Source organism: Daucus carota, chromosome 8 (assembly GCF_001625215.2).
Source record: "Daucus carota subsp. sativus chromosome 8, DH1 v3.0, whole genome shotgun sequence".
Taxonomy (NCBI): domain Eukaryota; kingdom Viridiplantae; phylum Streptophyta; class Magnoliopsida; order Apiales; family Apiaceae; genus Daucus; species Daucus carota.
This window is the reverse complement of record NC_030388.2, coordinates 32,990,842-33,011,349: the sequence shown is the minus strand read 5'-3', so window position 1 is coordinate 33,011,349 and position 20,508 is coordinate 32,990,842. Positions and strand designations below refer to the sequence as shown.

At 36.0% G+C, this 20,508-nt stretch overlaps 3 protein-coding genes across 5 annotated transcripts; 1 reads left to right on the top strand and 2 right to left on the bottom strand.

The window, feature by feature from the left end:
• Positions 1-963: 963 nt before the first annotated feature.
• Positions 964-3,745, top strand: LOC108197207 (pentatricopeptide repeat-containing protein At5g13270, chloroplastic). The gene has a single exon (XM_017364757.2). It carries the CDS (start codon positions 1,173-1,175, stop codon positions 3,504-3,506), a length of 2,334 nt encoding a protein of 777 aa, XP_017220246.1. The 5' UTR covers positions 964-1,172; the 3' UTR covers positions 3,507-3,745.
• A 4,524-nt stretch (positions 3,746-8,269) lies between these two features.
• Positions 8,270-11,460, bottom strand: LOC108199808 (glycerophosphodiester phosphodiesterase GDPD3). Of its 2 annotated transcripts, XM_017367790.2 has the most exons (9): positions 11,323-11,460; positions 11,029-11,237; positions 10,717-10,779; positions 10,553-10,633; positions 10,274-10,474; positions 10,076-10,171; positions 9,747-9,946; positions 9,406-9,547; positions 8,270-8,726 (listed from the first exon to the last, which is right to left on the bottom strand). In XM_017367790.2, the coding sequence occupies exons 1-9, from the start codon at positions 11,432-11,434 to the stop codon at positions 8,709-8,711; spliced, it is 1,122 nt and encodes a 373-aa protein (XP_017223279.1). In that variant the 5' UTR covers positions 11,435-11,460; the 3' UTR covers positions 8,270-8,708. The 2 variants fall into 2 exon arrangements, with proteins under 2 accessions (XP_017223279.1, XP_017223278.1); XM_017367789.2 differs by lacking the exon at positions 8,270-8,726 and having other exon boundaries at positions 8,814-9,547.
• Positions 11,461-12,030: 570 nt separating this feature from the next.
• Positions 12,031-16,555, bottom strand: LOC108199807 (serine/threonine-protein kinase PBS1). Of its 2 annotated transcripts, none has more exons than XM_017367787.2 (5): positions 16,155-16,555; positions 15,460-15,659; positions 13,853-14,042; positions 12,879-13,270; positions 12,031-12,788 (listed from the first exon to the last, which is right to left on the bottom strand). In XM_017367787.2, exons 1-5 carry the CDS (start codon positions 16,279-16,281, stop codon positions 12,315-12,317), a joined length of 1,383 nt encoding a protein of 460 aa, XP_017223276.1. In that variant the 5' UTR covers positions 16,282-16,555; the 3' UTR covers positions 12,031-12,314. The 2 variants fall into 2 exon arrangements, with proteins under 2 accessions (XP_017223276.1, XP_017223275.1); XM_017367786.2 differs by having other exon boundaries at positions 15,460-15,665; positions 16,155-16,554.
• Positions 16,556-20,508: the final 3,953 nt, after the last annotated feature.

Below are 20,508 nucleotides of genomic sequence, written 5' to 3'. Positions count from 1 at the left end.
AGACATCAATTTTAGTCTGTTTTCTAATCGATGTAATTTTTGTAGTGCACTTTTTTTCCCCTTGAGTTTTTGGGCCTGTTTGTTTTATGGAATCAGAAGCTGCTTCTGACTTCTGCTTTTCTTGACCCGTTTGTGTAAAAAAGCGGAAGCACTTTTAAGAAGCTGAGAATGCTAGCTTCTCTCTCACAGCTTCTGCTTCTTTTCCAAACACTTTATCAACTTATTTATTTCTCACTTCTGCTTCACTTCTTTACTATAAGTAAGAAGTCACTTCTTTTAAGCTAAGTTTTACTCTTGAGGGATTTTAACGAGGCCCTTTTTTTTGTGGGTTATCTCTTCTAACTTGAAAGGCTATGTTATCTAAACATCCGGAGCATTTACATACTTTCGGTTAGATGATATACCTTCTTGAACGAAGGAAACTCTGTCCATCCGGATTTGTAACTTTCATTCTTGGTATAATACAACCATTTTATGACAAAAAAAGAAAAAAAAAGAAAAAGAAAGAGAGTGTTGGTAAGAATTTATTATAAAATATAAGATAGGGCAAGGAGAGAGAGTACCTCAAAAATAGGGTTTGAAAGGGTTGTCCTAGTGATATAAAGTATCACTAGGACATTGTTGGAGCAATATTTTATATCAAATGCCCTAAATGTTAATTTATGACATGATATAAGGCTTCTCTTGGACTTGCTCTAAAAACTGCGGCCGGAGTTTACTTCCGCCTTTAAAAAGGTGGTCGCCGTGAACCGCCGCCGTGAACCTCCGCTAATTTTACTCCGTTAACTCCAAGAAATAAAAAAGTAAACGACAAAATAGTGGCTGTAATTTTTCAAATTCTACGAAATGTTGGCTGGATTTCCACCATTTTGTCATTTATTCTTTTATTTTTATTAAAAAAAACTCCGGCCACCATTATATAATTTTTGAATTCCAACCACCATATTATAAAATTCAGAAAACTATAATCACCACTTTGCCATTTACTCTGAAAACTAACATTCTCACGGATGATTCTCCCGGGCGAAGTTCCCCGGACAGCCACAAAATTTGGAAAGTACGCAAAAAGCTCGGCTCCCAGGCATCAATGCTGAGGAACCGGGAACCAAATTATAAACACTGTCATAATAATCTATAAGCTGTGCCGATACTTGTTCTGGTTGTGTAAAAAGATGATGATGACGGGAAGTTTATCAATTTCATTGAATTCCTCACAAGTAGTGATGGTATCAGCATCTCTAAACAAGTTGAAAACTGGTAGCTATAATAACAGCAGTGGCATGATGATCCCTTCCTGGGTCTCTCTCAAAACCAAGACCACCCCTTCTTCTTCGACTGCTTCAACCAAATTACACAACAATGGGGGCGGCGATCTCGAAAACATGCATTTAGTTTCGCTGGCGAAACAAGGGAAGCTCAGTGAAGCTAATCTTTTTGTTCATGAAATGGACCAAGCTGGTATTGCCGTTTCGTATCGTTCCTATTTGTCCCTTTTCGAGTCTTGTGCCGTTTCTAGATCGTTATTCTATGCCAACTTGTTTCATGCTCATCTCTCGGCTAAGACTGATGAAAATAATAATGTTCCGGCCTTCGTTTTCAATTGCATTTTAAGAATGTATTGTGAATGCGGAAGGGTTTTTCATGCACACAACCTGTTTGATCAAATGTCGGACAAGACTTTCAGTTCCTGGGATATTATTATATCTGCGTACGCGCAACGAGGAGATTTGAGGAATGCACTGCTGTTGTTTTCGAATATGCAATTTTCCGGTCTACACCCGCAGATATATTTTTCTCTCTTTAAGTCTCTGTCGAACACGTCTTGTTTGGAGGTAGGCAGACAGTTACATTCTCATGTACTTAGAGCTGGATATGCTGACAATGATTCTATGAAAACAGCAATTGCCAACATGTATGCAAAGTGTGGGTTTCTTAAGGGTGCCAAATTGCTCATCGATCGAATGTGTCAAAAGAATGTTGTGGCTATGACTGGCTTGATGGTAGCTTATGTTCAAGGTGGCAACAATTATGATGCTTTTAGGTTGTTTGCTACAATGGTGGAGTCTGGTGCTCAGTTGGATGAATTTGTGTTCTCAATTACTCTTAAGGCGTGCGCACAGTTGGAGGACATGGAAATGGGACAACAGATTCATGCTTATATCATGAAAACTGGGTTAGAACAAGAAGTATCAGTGGGAACTCCTCTTGTGGACTTCTATGCTAAATGTGCAAGTATGGAATCTTGCCGTAAAGCATTTTTAAGGATAATTGAGCCAAATGATGTTTCCTGGCATGCTTTGATTTCAGGCTATTGCCAAATTGGTGAGTTCGGCGAATGTATTAGAACTTTTACATCTCTTAGGAGGAGTAATGTGGTTCTTTTAAATTCCTTCATGTATACCACCATACTGCAATGTTGCTCTGCTGTTGCGGATTTCAGTTTAGGCACCCAAGCGCATGGAGATGCAATAAAAAGGGGCTTAGTTTCATATCTACATGGAGAAAGTGCCATGGTAACTATGTATGCAAAGTGCGGTAGGTTAGATTATGCTTATCAGGTCTTTGAATCAATAGTTCAACCAGATGTTGTGGCTTGGACTGCTATAATTGCAGGTTGTGCATGCCATGGTCATGCTTCTGAAGCTCTTAGGTTTTTCAGAAGAATGCAAGCTTGCGGTGTTGGGCCAAATGCTGTTACATTTATAGCACTTTTGACTGCTTGTAGTCATTCTGGTCTAGTCAGAGAAGCTGAGCAGTATCTAAAAGCCATGAGTAGCACATATGGTGTAGAGCCGACTGTTGATCACTATGATTGTATGATTGACATATATGCTCGTGCCGGCCTACTAGACAAAGCATATCAACTGATAAAAACAATGCCGTTTCAGCCTGATTCAATGAGTTGGAAATGTTTACTGGGTGGGTGTTCTGTTCACTGCAATTTTGAGCTTGGGAAAATTGCAGCAGAGGAGCTTCTTCAACTGGACCCGGAAGACATTGCTGCTTATATTCTTATGTTCAACTTGTATGTATCATCTGGTAAATTGAAGGAAGCAGCAGATGTTAGGAGGAGGATGGCTGAGAGGGACTTACAGAAGGAGGTTGGTTGTAGTTGGATTACCATCAAAGGACAAGTACACCGCTTCATCGTGGGTGATAAATACCATCCTCAAACAGAAGCTATATACTCGAAATTGAATGAACTGAAGGTCCCAAGAACAAAGAATGAACATGTAATACTGAATGAGGACGATGTAGGTGACAAATTGCCTGAGCGAAATGAGCAACTTCTTGACCACAGTGAGAGACTTGCAATAGCTTATGGCCTTATCTCAACTCCAATTGACACAGCTATTATGATTTATAAGAATCTACGCGCTTGTAAAGATTGCCATGACTTCGCAAAGCATGTATCAGGCATTACAGGACGTGAAATTGTTGTTAGAGACTCCAATAGATTTCATCACTTCAAATCAGGGGAATGTTCGTGTGGTGACTACTGGTGATCATATTAGATTGGCAAATTAGCTTCTGTGCTAGCCAAGCCCGCAGAATGATACTTGTAAATAAAAGAACAAATTTACTGCAGTTTCATTTCTCTACATTGGCACGAGAAGGTATACAGCGTAACTGTGGACAGACCTGTGATAAAGCTACTAGCCAATGTCATTATTTTCATCAATTTGTTATTTATGAAATATGTATTGGGATTGTGTTGGCTTTAATCAAGAATATACTTGCTATTTTTCTGTTCCTTCCTTTCAAGAATTCGTTCATTCTTCTCTCGATTCGGATGTATTGAGTTTCAAACTTTAAGTAAGATACGGTTACCACTTTACACTTTGCTAGAATCTACTGATAATACAGAGGAGGTAGTAAAGTAGAGAGATATTTTAGACTGGCTATTTGATCCATCTGTCAACGATCATTTACAGCCAGTACACTCCCAATTTTGCCGGGTACACTACATACAGAAGAATCATATTTAAACTTTGAAGAGTAGGGTAAATCATCAAATTCTATTGTCATATATATGATCTCGTACTTTTAAGTTTTATGTTGATATTTCTATTTGCATGGTGACCTATGTACTGTGGAATCTCATTTCAAATTATGTTCAACTGTTGTCTATTGCTAGCTTTCAAGTTTAAGTTTATGGTGAATTTAAGTGCCATTACTGGTATCAGTTTCATCAGTGGATATTGAATTATAGTCAGGTAAAACATGTCGGCTTTTGTAAGAAGTGACGAACAATTATGGCTCCAAGTTTGCATAAATTCTGTACAACTGGTTTCTTTAAAATTGTACTGGTAAAATGTTTGTTAAACGTTAATAGTATTGTGCATCTAGTGGTGTGATCGCTGATAAGTATACAACTCTGGAATTTGTTGCAGGCTACAAAAATTTTGGACAGCTTAGAGAAAGTGCTTTGTGATGATTGTGCATCTGATACAGATGCCTTGGTTCACAAGCCTATTATGCAACGCAATATTATAATGGTACTTTCAAGATTCAGATCACATAGTGGAAGATCATACTGACATTTTGACATCAGTGGTCCGACCATAGTGGACCAGTAAGACCATGAGATGATAAAGAATTGAAGACGGTTAGAAGAAGAAAGGAAGAGGAGGCCCTTGGGTAGCAAATGCTATCCCTCACATGCTGCAATGTCAAAACTGCTATAGCTTTATCCTTCTGGATCTTATTTCTCTGTGTTCTTCGCATGTTAAGAGTAAATGCAGTTTGATGACTTGAGCTTCTTTTTTTTTTTCAGGCTGGTGGCTGTAGTATCCGGTTCCACAATAAAACAGCCAAACTAAGCAGTTTAGGGAATTCCATGTTTAACAGGACTGACAACATTTTTATATTTTAAAAATGGAGGTCAAAATGGTCTTTTAATCACTTTCCATTACATAACATACAATTCCAGTTTCCCTCCACTTCTCTTATTTTTACTCTGCCTCCCACCTTCAACCCTTAAATTAACCTCTAATTTGTATGGAAGGAGAAGAATATGACCTAATTTGTGAGGTCTATAGGAGATGCTGAAGTATACAAATAAGAGACATTGTCTATATGGTAAAATCTGCTTTTTATATTTCATGCAAAGTAAAACAGATTCTGTTTAACATGAATATTAGGGTTTTGTTTATGATAGCTCTGTTACTGTAAATAGGTTTTTGTTTGAGTCTTTCTTTGTTCATATGTGTTCTTGTGTAGTTGTGTTACTAAAATTTGTGTACTAATATGTCATTTTGGGTTTGTACGAGTGTGTTTTATTTGTTTGGCAGATTTGTGCTACCTGTTGATATTTGTAATATTATTGTTGACATTATGAAGATCGTAATCTGTGTAGTATAAAATTATATGATGGTAGGGGTATTGCCTAATAATTTGAAGATATTTTTTGGTGGAATGACCTTTTCGATGTTGATAAAACTGGTTTACTTGATATATATATATATGCGATGAATAAAACATGTGGTCATACTAGATAGTAACCCCAGATAACCACCAGACATCAGTGTCAGCATTAGTCCTTATAATAAATGTGCTCTTGTCTCCGCTATTTAAAAGTGTGGCTCCCTTTAAGCCCCGTTAAATTGTGCCGTTAATTCTATGATTGTGTCATTAATTCTACAGTTGTGCCCAAACTTTAAACCGAGTTACAACCTTACAGGAAGTTGGTGAACTACGGTACAAGCACATATAATTATTTATTCAGAAGATTGCACACATCAAAAGCTTCCCAACTCGGTGAACGGCTGAGAAAATGTATAGAGATGCAAATGGAAGGCTGAGCTTCACTAGATTACTTGTTGAGGTTGATGCAAAGTGTGAGTTATTGGATGATTTATTTGTATTCATTCCTGTTGACGTGTGTTTGAAGGTGGAATACCCGTGACGTCCAACCTGGTGCACTAATGCACTATATGTTCGAAATTCTGACAGTCGATTCATGTTTGTCCTATTCTGCCAGGTCTGAGATATCAAGAAAGAAACATGCTTAAGGAGAATAGCGGAGGGGGTCAATGATAATAAGGATCAGCAGGATAGTTTTACTGTAGTGCAAAGGAAGGGTAAGAGAAAACGGTGGAGTCCAGAGGAACTGATCAGCAGACAGGGAAAAAAAAAAAAAAAGTAAAGCCGCAAAGTTTCAGTTTCATTCTGTTAAGATATGTGATTATAAAAGAGAAGCAAGGTAATAGCAGTTTGGATAATTTAGGGAGCTCTGGAGGTAAACAGCGGCCAGCAATTACAGATGAGGGCAGTAAATTATCGCCCACTGAAATTAGTCTGATGGAACAACGGATAGAAGAAAGTGAGAAGCTGCAGATTAGTACTAAAGAGACTAGTATTGCCTCCCGTAACTCGGGGTAAAATTTGGCCACACCTTATCTCTGTCTTATCTCGGTAACAGGCCTCAAGAGCACCCGACTTAATAACCTTATTATATGCATCCGAATAAAATTCTTTCCGAAGACGAATAATTTTTGCGGTATTGAGTTAAAATAATATGTTTTTAATTGACAAGGCTGTCGCGTGCCTATCAAATAATAAATACTAGCCTTTAACCCGTGCGAAGCACGGGCGGGTATATAGTTCGTAATTTATTATTTATTATTTAAATTTTAACATCATTTTATTAGTATTTTAATATTAATAGATTGAATTTAATTAAATTATATTATTCGACTGACTGTATTTTCTCCCGATTACTTGAAAATGGACAAACCCTGACACACACACACACACATAATCAGTATTACAGAAATCAGGAATCGGACCTAATCGGTTGAACTACCGATTCAGGGATTAATCGAAAATCGGGGATTAATCGGACTGAAAATCGGATTTATTTTATTATTAATATATTATTTAATATTTAGTTATTATTATATTAGCTATTTAGTAACTAATATATTTATTATATTCATAAACTCTATAATTATTCATTTTTAAAGTAATATAGTATTTTAATTTTAATAATTTATCATACATGCTTCGATTAAAAAATATATATAAGGATTAATCGGATTTCAAAAATCGAATCGGTGGCCGACCTTGCAGGGGATTAATCGGTTAAATCGGGGATTTTTAGAACACTGCATATAGTACATTTAATCTGAATTTAGTACATGTAGATTTAATAATTAAAAAAAATCAGAAAATTCAAATCTTTTCCGAACATTGACGATCTTGTCATACATTTGAAAGATTCAGTAATCTAATCAATTGAATTTCAACATAATTCTGTAATCTTGATTTTTTGACAACGGAAACTTTTAAGATTAGAGTTAGAAAGGGTTATGTGATGTTTAGAAGACATTAAAGTTAAAAAGAGTTATATGAAGGTTCTTGTTAAAAGAAAATATTCAAAATTATATATTTATAATTTTTATATAACATCATTATAAATTTTTTAATGAAATATTATATGATAATGGATTGTTAGGAGTGTTTTTAGTATTTGAAACTGTTTAACAATGTAAGACTAATATACTTCACATTTGTAGAGTTGTAGTACCAAAAGGAGAGTACCAAACCAAAAAATATAACTAAAACCTAGGACTACAAATTATACCCATGTTGGCTTATTATAGTATAGTATAGATATCTAACAAACCTCCTAACTATGTAGTAGGGTAAGTCAGAGTCGTTCCCACAGAGACAAACGTATCAATCACTAGTTATTACTGATTCAATCCAACTAACCAAGTAACACAATAAAATATTGAGATTATTAAACTAATACAAATAAAATCTAAAAAATAGTTAACTAAAAATATCTAGAATCAAGTGTCCCCACTAGCATGAATTAATGCAATTATGATTTTCTCCCCCAATCAATCAGATATATTACCCAAGAGGAAAGATGCGTCCTATAAAATACCAATAACCTCTTCCGAGTATTAATGGCTTCTCTAAAATACAATCAAACTTATTTCCATGGTATCATGCAGTTTAGAGACATTAAACACAGCATTCTAACTTCCAAACAATTCCTTCTACCTATTTCCATGGAGAAGTTCATGTCCTTGTTGGATAAATCACAACCATCTAAATCCAACTTCCGATGTTAGATAGATATCGGTTCAAACAATAAACATAATCACGTAACGTCTGACATGTTATTGTTAATCAGCACAACTCAATAAGCAAGAGCAAATAACCTCATCAACTAGAGATCATCGAAAATCATGCATCAACCACAACTAGGGTTAAACTCAATTCTAGAATAAAATCTACTCTAGCATAATAAATATAAAAGAAAATAAAGATGGATATTACAATGAATTCTTCAATCCCGAAGTCTTGAAGAAAAGACAAAGTGTTTTAACCTAACCTAATTATACAATACCATTCTCTCTATCTAATGTATGTCTGTATAAATATATATGATTTTAATGCTTATGAGGAAATACAAATCAGTTTACCAAACAGAATTGGTTTCTCTAAGGAAAATTCGCAGCTCTGTTTTCTGCCCTGTTTCTGGGCTTTTCCAGTTGGATTTTGGATATTGGACCACCTTTGAATAAAAGAAAATTATCTAAGCTTCGCGTGGGCTGTAAGATCACCCAATTCTGACTTCTAGAACCCAAGATATGGCTCAAACAGTGATTCAAGTGCAAGCAATCCAATAAATCTGAATTTCCTTCAATTTAATCTCCAAATTAAGCTCTTTATTCCAATTCCTTCGAAATTTAGGAACTCCATGCTTCCTACAATAAAACATAAAAATCTATTAAATAAATATCCAATTCGATACAAAATATAATAAATATGAGAATAAAATCATCTAGAATATTTGTAAATATATACCCTATCATTAATATTTTAGATTATTATAAATAAAATTCTCACTTCAACATGATACTCCCTCCGTCCCGTTGGATTGTTAACATCACTTTTTGGCACGCTTTTTAAGACCTCTATAAAATATAGTTGCATGAGGTTTTTTTTTATAAAAAAAAATTCTGAATAAAAGTTTGATGTTTAAACTTTTATTCAGAAAAAAAATAAATTAAAAAAACATTATAGAACTATACTTTATAAGAGTCTCAAAATGCGTGCAAACAGTGAACGTTAACAACCCGGTGGGACGGAGGGAGTAATAAATAATGTGTAATTTTTCAACACATTTCTTACATGTATATAGAGGTTCGACAAATATAAATCATTCATCAAAGTTGACTATAATTATAGACAAGGGAATCCGGGATAGTATGATTGAAGTGCGGTATTTTTAGCAGATTGCCTATATTTGTTATTTTCGGTGTGCCAATTCACTTTTTAATTAAAGATTTTTTTCCTTTGTCAAAAAAAAAAAGAAGAAGAAGATTTTTTTCCGGTTGGAGTTGCTCAAATTTTATTTCAATATCGTGTCATTTTGTTCTGTACATTATCCTCCTTCAAGTTTCCTCGACTCTCCTCAACTGAGTTACTGAATTCTGCAACTGCCGTCGTGATGTCCTCAATTAGGTCCACAATCACGCCATCCACGCCCATCAAATGTTGCACGTAAACCACCTTTGACACGTTACTGCAGCAATGTAGTCAAGGTTTTAGATTATAAATGCATCATAGATGTTACTAAGTTTGTAACCAAGTTTATAAAAATCAGAAATCTGTTCGACTAGTCGTTTTTAACGTCCAAGTAGTCAGTAGAACTCAGACGCAGACTCAGTTAACTGATTTTTACAACACTTTTTCTAAGTATGAATAGCTAAAGGATATTTTACTTTAGTTGACCATAGGTTATGAGAGAGAGCTTGGAATTGTCCTTGATTTCAGTGACTACTCCTGGATTTCTTAAGACGGCTCTGACTTCTGAAACAATACCATCTAAGTTGTGTTCCCGGCATAACTTTATGGCCTCATCCAGAGAGTTTCTCCTTGTATCAGCATATATTTCAGATCCTCCATTAGTGATAAACAAAACCTAGGATTTTAATTACATAAAGCAACAAGAATATTTGTTACCAATAATTGAACGTAATTACGGGGCGCTTGTAACTTGTATTTAGAAACTGTAGCTGCTACTCATTGATCATCTGATATATGTACTTACGGGGTAGGAAGTTTGGAGTTTCCTCAACAACAGGGCAGCATCGGGTTGAAAACTCGAGAATATTATGGGCCTTTCTTCGGCAGACCTGAATACCACCTGGTCCATTCATAACAGAGTACAATTGACATTACTGACAATAAACTCAAACTTAAGTTCCGCGATCAACATTAGGCTAGAAACAGGAAGCAGCTGGTGAACCTCAAGAACTAGTTGTATAACACGAACGAGTTCGTGTTCCTTGTAGACTATCTTGTTGTCAAACTTGAGTTCAATATTGAACCCTAAAGAATGAGTAACATCCTGAAACACTTGTTGCAATGTACAAAGATGATCATCCGTTTCGACCTTCCACTCAAAGATTCTGCCATCTTTTATCTTTCTCAACAGAGGCTTACCAACCTGTTTTCAGAACACAAGGACAAACTAAGAAATGTATAAAACTGATTGTCAAGTCACCCCTGAAAAAAATCTTGTTACATTTGCTGGCTCCCTTTGGGGTCCATAGGAAAGAAACTCTGCTAAAGTGAGATCGGTCGCTCTCTTCTCTGTTATTTCACCCTGAAATGGCGGAAACAATATGAATAGAAGACAACAGGCGTGAAGTTTAATAAGAAATGGAAGATCATGATCTGGTGAATAACCTGCATATTTTTGGTAAAGATGAAGTCGTCGTGGAAAATGACTGGACAGTCGTCTATGGTGACCTGTAAATGAAATGGGTGCTCTTCTTTATGTGATTAATCTTCAGCAGCAAGAAAATGAAGAAGAAAAACATCGAAACTGGAAAATGCAAGAGGCATAAAATGGAGGAAATATGTTTGCATAAGCAACAAACATATATATATTCAATGATCAAACCAGCGATCTTGTAGACCCAACAATTTATCATGAATAACATACAAAGTTGGCAGATAAATTTATTCTAGAATCTAGCAGAAGAAGAATTCAATGACCTGGACGTCGAATTCAATAAAATGGAGATTGAAATTTCCAGCAGCATTTAAAGCAACAAGGGAATTTTCCTTGATGAATTTCATACGCTTGTTAGACGACTGCAACAAATTCATGCCGCTTCCTCTGTGTCCAATCACCATCATTTTTGATGCAGCTTTAATTCTCCCCTTTTTGTTTCCCCCCTCTTGTTCCTTGTCAGTTTCAGAACCTATACATGTAAACGTAAACACATACTCAAGAACAATGGAGTTACGATTAAATTAATAAGATGGAGGAGATTGAATGCCAAAGACCACTGGAGATTGAATAACACGCAGCAGCAGCAGCAGCAAATTTATCTACAACATCTTCATCCAGATTATAGGGATCGATATCTGCAATGTTTACGTTTCTTGGCTCTGCCATGCCTCTTATTTATTTCCTTCAAATTTCTGTAATAATAATGATGATGAATTAATAATCAGACAGGTCTTTCTCTAGAATTAACAAAAGGAAAAACCTCCGCCGGCAGGCAGACTATATATAGTAATGAACGGATTAGTAGCTGACAAACAATTTTTTAAAATTTAAATACATATGTAAAGGAAGAAAAGACTTCATGTGCATGGTGCATTCTTTCACGCTCACCTAATTTTAGATTTTTACACTCTTATCTCGTATTTTTAGTGTATGGATTAGAAATTTAGTCGATTGGAATTATTAATCGAGCTTTATTCCTCTCGGTTAACTGCTCCATCTAATGTCGCCTTCTGGAATGTCTGATTCCTTTAATCTAACTTCGTCAGAATTTTATAGAAATCCCAAAATCTCACCCACTGACTCAGTTCCTACACTTCTCTGTGTAATTGTATACATACTAAAATCTTATACACTGCGGAGTGCATACTCATCCTGTTCATTAGTTTTCATGTCCTGCTGGGCTTTGGATCACTTTGGAACTTTATTTTAACATCTGTGAGATCTTCATAATATTTATAAATTATAAACGAGTTAAAGCTGAATTTGAGCTAAACAAGTTGTTTCTTGAGTCGAATCCAAATGGTAACATTTGGTATCTCTCAAGAAAAAAGATTTTTGTCATCAGCAGCTTCTGCTGCGTATATGTTTCTTGACTGTATAAAATTTCTCCTCTTCAGCTGATATAACTTGTAAGCTGCTTCTGTTTACATAACTACTGAGTGAAGACGGAACCTTTGCTTCTGGGTATTCTCTCTACCCTGATTTATCTAATTAAAAAGGTTTAAGCCAAAGTTAGCAAAATCACCTCTCACTGTGCAAACAGCAGCTACTCATTATTAGTATCAAAATTATCTTCTTGTCTTCTTTTTTCTCTTAAATTCTCTCCCCATAGCTTAGCCTCTGCAACAGCTCGTTCTCTTTCCAAGTCCCGGTTTAGGGTCCTGGCAGTTTCTTTTGGAGAGTCATCTTTCTCAGAACCTTCCAAGTCCCATTTAAGGCCCGATCCTCCCCCCATATCATTCCTTAAGAATCTTCCACTACCTCTGTTATTTTTTTCATCTCTATCTCCATTTAATCTGTAGCCATGTCCAGGCACTGAGCTAGAGTCATAGGCCTGGTTCGCAAGATAAGATAAGGCAGTTACAACATCCCCAATTAGAGGCCGAGCAGCAGCCTGTTCTTGGATGCACATGGATGCTACAGCTAGAGCCTGGTATAGCCCTCGCATTGGATACTGACCTTGAAGCCTTGGGTCAGCCAATTTTGCAAACCTTCTGCGGTCATTGAACAAAGGTCTTGCCTGCAGATACATAACATCGACAACAAGTTAACATCCTCCAGTACCGAGAGCTCGACTAGGTAACTAAAAAGACTAGGCTACATGGATTACCCATGTGACAAGGTTCTGTTGTCCTTGTGGTTGAGTACTGTCAATTGCTTTACGTCCAGTTATAAGCTCCAAGAATACTACACCGAAACTGTAGACATCAGATTTCACTGTCAATTGTCCAGTCATGGCATACTCAGGAGCACAGTAACCGTAGGTTCCCATCACCCTAGTAGAAACATGAGACTTATCTCCGGTAGGTCCAAGCTTTGCAAGTCCAAAGTCAGAAAGCTTTGGGTGAAATTCTTCCTCTAATAAAATATTGGATGATTTGAAGTCCCTGTAGATAACTGGAGGACTGGCCTTGTCATGGAGAAACTCTAAACCTTTGGCTGCACCTGCCGCAATCTTCATTCGCGTGTTCCAGTCTAGAGGTTCTTTATCTGGCGGAAGATCTGCCACAAAAAATTAGGATATGTAAATAAGGTTTAGCATGGCAGGTGACCTGAATTACTCATAATATGGAAGGGAATAATCTCTTCGCACACAATAGATAGCAGAACGAGGTGATTTCTCATAACAAGTATATGCAGAGTTTCAAACCTGTATATATTCCTACCCCCCCCTTTTAATCTATCCTTGGGCTGTAAAAAGGGGAGGGCACTACTATCAAGTATCAACCGACTTATAGAAGTACTGAGCAGTGAATCAGTGAGTGTACTAAGATTTAGAAAGTGTGGTTTTTCCTTATCTTGTTCCTCGAAATTTACTGTAGAACACGAAACAACTATGAAAAAGCTGCATAATGAAGTTAAACTTAAAATTTATGCTTCTACCGGGGTGATATTTTATATTGATCACATGTATCATAGTCCATAATAGCACTTAAAAGTGCAAAACACCAATTCCGAGCACAATTTATTTAAAATATATCATTCTTATATCAAACAAACAGCGTCTTACATTACATATTCCCTCCAACATAATTTTGAAAAAACCTGGAAAGAAGAAATATTAATCTACTTCGAAAGTTTTACCATGAAGGTGGTCTTCCAGTGATCCCAATGGCATAAACTCGTAAACTAGAAGCCGTTGATCCCCATCAGCACAGTATCCAATCAAATTGACAAGGTTGGAGTGGTGCAGAAGGCTAAGCATCAGAACTTCAACAAGAAATTCTCTGTTGCCCTGAAGTCCATCTCTATCCAATTGTTTTACAGCTACAACCTGTTTAGCACAATCACGATTCTCTCAGAAAAGATACATTTGAGGAAAAAACAACTAATTTCCACCCTGATTAGTGTAAACCAAGCACCAAGGTTTTATATTCATGTGAATGTGGCTTTTCAAAAAATTCAAGAAAATACATATATTTTTCGAGAACTAATTTTAATACGAATTGCATTTATTATTTTACTTTACTTTTATAAATTTTTAAGCAATTCCCTAAGTTAATCCTCAAGCACTAGCCACATATAAATTAAATACAAAGTGTAAGTGCATAGAGTGCAGTTTACTCTGTATTATATGAAACAAAATTTCAGGTTGGGTTCAGGTACACGAGGTCAACCCGAACCCGACCCGAGTTTTTCGGGTAAAAAATTACCAAACCCGACCCGAAATATAAAAACCTTGACCCTAATTCGTACTTATTCGAGTCGGTTTCATGTCAGTTTTGTCATGCTATACACGAGTACTCTTCAATTATTCAAACTTTCTGACGCGGACGAATATAAGAGTGGTGAGATTCGACACGGTGTTCTGTTCGTTTACTAATTAGTCAGATTCTCTTCAACCTGATATCTCAGATTATATTTCCAGCCTTACATCTAGTTGGCACCAAAAGAAGAATAGTGAGATCCACATCAAATGCAACATTATCTACTAAAATGTCTAAGCAGAACATACTAGTAACATTAACATAAAGAAGTCCCTGTAAGATATGATCAGAATAGTTTGCACTTCATATTATATGCACTTCCAATGTTGCTATATATATTCCCATCTTGATCTTTAAATTGGTTGAGATACTCATATGAGAAAAGCTGATGAAATGTTTTATGGATCATAGGTCTAAAGTGCACAAAGAATATATATAATCTTCTAAAAGTCCAGACATAATAAAAGGGCATCCGAGTTCATTACTTAACTACTAAAGTCACTGACTTAACATTGAACTTAGGACTAAAGCATTTCATTATGTATAAATGCCTTTATACTCTGAAATTTATATTTCTTGTAGCAAAGCTTCTAAATTTATTAAACATGAATGAGAAAAAGAAGATTATGACAGCACGTACAACTAATTATCTGATTTTTTTTAATGGCTAACAAAGTAAACAGTACAAGCGGCATTACTGAAAGTAAGTGCACCTGCTTAAAGAAGAGAGCCATCAAGGAGAAAGGAAATGAAATTGGGGAAAGAGGACTCAAACTATTTTGTTTGATCATACAGTTCAAGGGCGATAACAATTATGTGAACGTAATTCAAATAGACGGGCTATTGATGGCACAAAATGTTTGACGATGCATATAAACTGACTATAAGTATAAGACATTCACAGAATTACAGTCATGTTTCCTTAACTATCTATTACGGTAAAATGTTTCCTTAACTATCTATTACGGTAAAAAGACAGTTTACCTGACCGGTGGTTTGAAGCCTTCCTTTGTAAACACGGCCGAATCCACCTTCCCCTATGAAGGACTCGGGCCTGAAATTATTTGTTGCAGCGGCAAGCTCGCGAAAAGTAAATGTCTGTGCTGCAATTTGAGCGTCAGCTAGTTCCTTGAGACCTGGTTGTTCCCTCTTTCCACCAACATTGCTTCTAGACTTAAACCTATCTGCTCCTGCAAGTTTCAACACATAAGCAGTATAGATCCACATTTCAACGTTTAAAAAAAACGATCTTTCTCTAAAATTGCAATATAATCGCGGATGACAAAGTCAGGCCTGTCCAAATTACAGCAACATATCTCCGAATATCAAATAACGAGCTTAGCAAAACTAACACATCCCAAGAACCAACTCAGTCAACCCAAGTCTGAAATAATAAAATTTGATAGCTCAAAACTCTTTACCAGCTAAAGAAACAGAAACCACTTTAGTCAGATATAACTATCAGTCAAAAACGGAACAGGGTCTTACACCATAGTGAGAGAAAAGTTAATCTGATAGGTTGATCCATTAAAATGAATGGAAAAGTTCAGCAAAAACAAAAAACAAAAAACAAAAAAAAAAACCAGATCGAATGAATGAATGGAATACATGTACATACACAAGCAAACAACACAAGCTCAAGAAAAGCAACAAAAAGACAAGGAAACAAAGTAACTAACCAGAAGCTAATCTGGAAATGTTGTTGGAGAGTGCAGGATGAGTATGAGTCTCTTTGTGATGATTTGAGTGTTTTTGAGGATTCAATGACTCCTCTTCCTTTGAATCAAAACATGGAAAACAACCCATTTCACTCGTACAAACCTATATCAATATATCAATCAGTTCTGTCATATAATCTTGCAAAAAAAATCAGAAGAATCCATGGATTCTTTCTTCTTGTTGTGAATAGAGAGAGGTGATGCAGAAGATAAGGTTTATTCCATGAACGACGAAGCAAAGTGAGGATTGAGATTGGGAGACACTTGCAAGATTCACAAGATTATCATCACATGAAATAGAATAGATTATAAAATAAGTAAGTGGTACTGCTAGTGGACTTTCTGACATAGCCGGCTTTGCTTCCTCTTCATTACATCTAGTAATGGTTGTTTTGGACATACATTTTTTTTATGATTTTAGAATTTATTTTTAAAATATATATATATATATATTAAAACAAAAAGTTTAGATATAAATATTAAGTATGTATTTTATATCTGTTATTTGCTAAAAAAAACAAAGGCATACTTTAAAAAGAAATATATAATATTAATATTTTTTATAAATAAATCTTTATTTTTATAAAAAAAACAAAACCATACTTTAAAAAGAAATGTTATTTCCATAGCAGATTTTTTATATTCAGGACCGGAAAGATATGAAAACAGCTATGGACATAGCATTTCTCTTAAAAAGACAGCTTCTTTTAATTAATACATCACACATTGCACTTCTTTATTTTTGATAAATTCCAATGTTGGTTTTTCACGGGGTGATATATTTATTTGAGACTCGGTCTCGTGATTTACAAAAGTTTTGAGTGTTAGGGTGTTATATTTTAGGAAGAGGTTTGCACAATTCTCTCTTCTTCCACGTCTTCATCCTTGCAATTCGTGAAAGTGAGGGTTCCTAATTTCTTCAATTGTTTCCTCTATCGGATTTTACTATCTATAATGGGTAATGTTTCGGTACGTCTGATGTGAAGAAGGTTATGAACTAAAATATTGTAGTAATATTGTATCACACATCCTTTTAATTATTGTGCACTATGCTGGGAGTTTTCACGGGAACAATCTCACTGCTTTAAGAGTAGGGGCAGGATCAGAGCTCGTATGGTATGGTATAATATATACTTATTTGATATAATATCTTGATCTTATTTTTAAAAATTTTCCCAAGATGAATTTATCTCATATTTGATATAAAATAAACTTGTTCAATTTGATTAGAGACATCAAATTGAATATTAAAATGCTATACGTAGGTTTGCCACGGGCACTAAAATCCGGATCTTAACCACAACAACAATAATAATGAATAAATTGATATAATGTTATAGGATTAAAACAATTGGTGGAATATTGGCGGGAAAATTAGAAAGTTAGTTACATTTAGTTACATTTCATTTTCAGCTATAAATACCAGGAGTTGTAAGCATTCAAAACAATCTGAAATATTAATGAAATTTCTCTGTTTTCTCATCTCTCTCTGTTCCTTGCTGTTACAATTCAGTTACAATTAGGGTTCGATATCATAAAGGTTGATTCAACCTTTATCATTGGTATCAGAGCGCTTCTTTCCTCTGGTTTTCTCCTTTCGAATTTGCTTGTTGTTTGCCTTTGTTACACTGGCTATAACGCGCAAAGGATCCGCCATGGATGAGTCTTCGAAGCTTGTTCAGCAGAAACTGGATTCTTATGTCCAGAAACAAGATGCGACGAATCGTAAAGTAGATGATACTTTGGTGAAGTTGTTGCATTCTATTGATGAAATCAAGTCGCAATTGACAGGTCCAAGCTCTTCGCAGAGACCTAATGTGCGGATCATATCAGGTCAGACTGGGACTCCAGAGAATCCTGGTGATTCAGGTATCTGATCTCTCAAGTATACTCCTAAACTTGATTTTCCTAAATTCGATGGATCTAATCCAAGAATGTGGATCAAGAAGTGTGTTCGATATTTTGAGCTGTGTAAAATACCGAATGATCAAAAAGTAGAGTTAGCATATCTACACATGCTTAATAAGGCAGAAACATGGGCGTCTAGCTACTTATCAAATAGGAGATCTGTAGATTGGGATGACTTTATCATTGACCTAATTGCAAGATTTCGAGATGATGGACCAGGTAAAATTGTTGAGCAATTTAATAAGCTGCAACAACAAGGTCAGTTGGAGGATTATGTTGATGAATTTGAGAATGCTAGGTCACTAATGATGCAGAATAATCATATATTGCCTGAATCAAATCTGTTAGACAGTTTTATTGGGGGATTAAAAGCTAGTATTAAGCCTTTTGTTCGAGCTTTTAAGCCTACAACTATAGCACAGGCTGTTGAATATGCTAGGTTGAAAGAGGAATCTAGTGGTACAGGTTTTAAGTCTGCCAAGTTTTCACCTGTTCATTCTGCTCCACCTTTGCAATCTGTGCCTTTATTAGCCAACACTCAACCACCAGTCTTGCCCACACCTACTGCCAAGAGCACTCAGATTGTTCCTCATAAATCTGCTAACACTAGACCTGCTAAGTACATTCTAGCTGATGTAAGGGCTGAGAAAATAGCTAAGGGCCTTTGTTACTATTGTGATCAAGCTTATGAAAGAGGTCATAAGTGTAAGTTCAAAGAACCTCAGTTATTCACAGTAGAGGTGCCAGGTGGAGAAATTGAATTGTTGGACACAGACAGTGAGCCTGATCTAGTGATAACAGATGAGTTAATTGAACCCTGTATCTCAGTAAATGCTCTGTCTGGCAGCCAGACCTTTCAAACAATGAGGCTCAAGGGCATTACTAAGGGGTTGCCTGTCCATATATTGGTGGATTCAGGAAGTACTCATAATTTTGTGGATTTGGCTTATGCTAAAAAATTGGGGTATCACATAGAAGAAGTTACAGCTCAGGCAGTCACTGTAGCTGATGGGAATCATATTGTTTGTAAACATAAGTGCTCACACTTCAAATGGGTCATGAATGGTACAGAGTTTATCACTGAAGTTTTATTAATTCCATTGGGCAGCTGTGATATGGTTCTAGGTATTCAATGGTTGTCTACTTTAGGCTCAGTGCAGTGGGATTTTAAGAACCTACAGATGGATTTCATTCTGCATAATAAGCCAATTTCATTGAAAGGGATTCCACAAAAGAAGTTGAAAGTGATTGAGGGTCAGCCTTCCATCAAAATGCTGCTCATTGTTGTTTGTTGCAGCTGAAACAAGCCCCTTCTACTTCTTTACTGGAAAAACAGGTTGACCAGTCAGATTTTCAGGAATTGCAACTCTTAAAACAAGAGTTTGCTTCTGTCTTTGAAGAGCCTGTAGGATTACCCCCTAATAGACCTACATTTGATCACAGAATACCCTTGGCACCAGGAGAAGGTCCTGTTAACATCAGACCTTATAGGTATCCTTTAAAACAAAGGGATGTTATTGAACAACTAGTCTAGGAGATGTTGGATAGAGGGATTATTTAAGATAGTTGTTCTCCTTTTGCTTCTCCAGTGGTGTTGGTGGGTAAGAAGAATGGTACATGGAGATTGTGTATTGATTACAGGGAATTAAATAGGAAGACTATTAAGGACAAGTTTCCTATCCCTGTTATTGATGAATTGATTGATGAACTGGCTGGAGCACATATTTTCAGTAAACTAGACTTAAGAGCTGGTTATCATCAGTTAAGATTACATTCTGATGATGTCTTCAAGACTGCTTTTAAGACACACACAGGCCATTATGAATTTTTAGTAATGCCTTTTGGGCTTACTAATGCTCCTGCTTCTTTTCAGAGTTGGATGAATTCAGTTTTTAAACCACTTTTAAGGAAGTGTGTCTCGGTCTTCTTTGATGATGTCTTGGTTTACAGTAAAAACCTTTCTGATCATTGGAACCATTTGAGAGAAGTCTTCAAGTTGATGCAATCTAACCAAATGTATGCCAAAGCTAGCAAGTTTTCTTTTGCTGTTCAAAAAATTGAGTACTTGGGGCACTTCATTTCTGCTAAAGGAATAGAAACAGACCCTCAGAAGCTGACTGCAGTCACCAGCTGGCAGGTCCCTAGCAATGTTAAGGAATTAAGGGGGTTTCTTGGATTAGCTGGATATTACAGAAAATTTGTGAGAGGCTTTGCTGTTATTAGTAAGCCTTTGACAGACTTACTTAAAAAGGGTGGGTTTGAATGGTCCCCTCAAGCTCAAAAAGCATTTGACAGTCTCAAGATAGCTTTGACTTCTGCACCAGTTTTAGCTGTCCCAAATTTCAATGAACCTTTTGTCATTGAAACTGATGCATCCAAGACAGGGATTGGAGCTGTTTTAATGCAA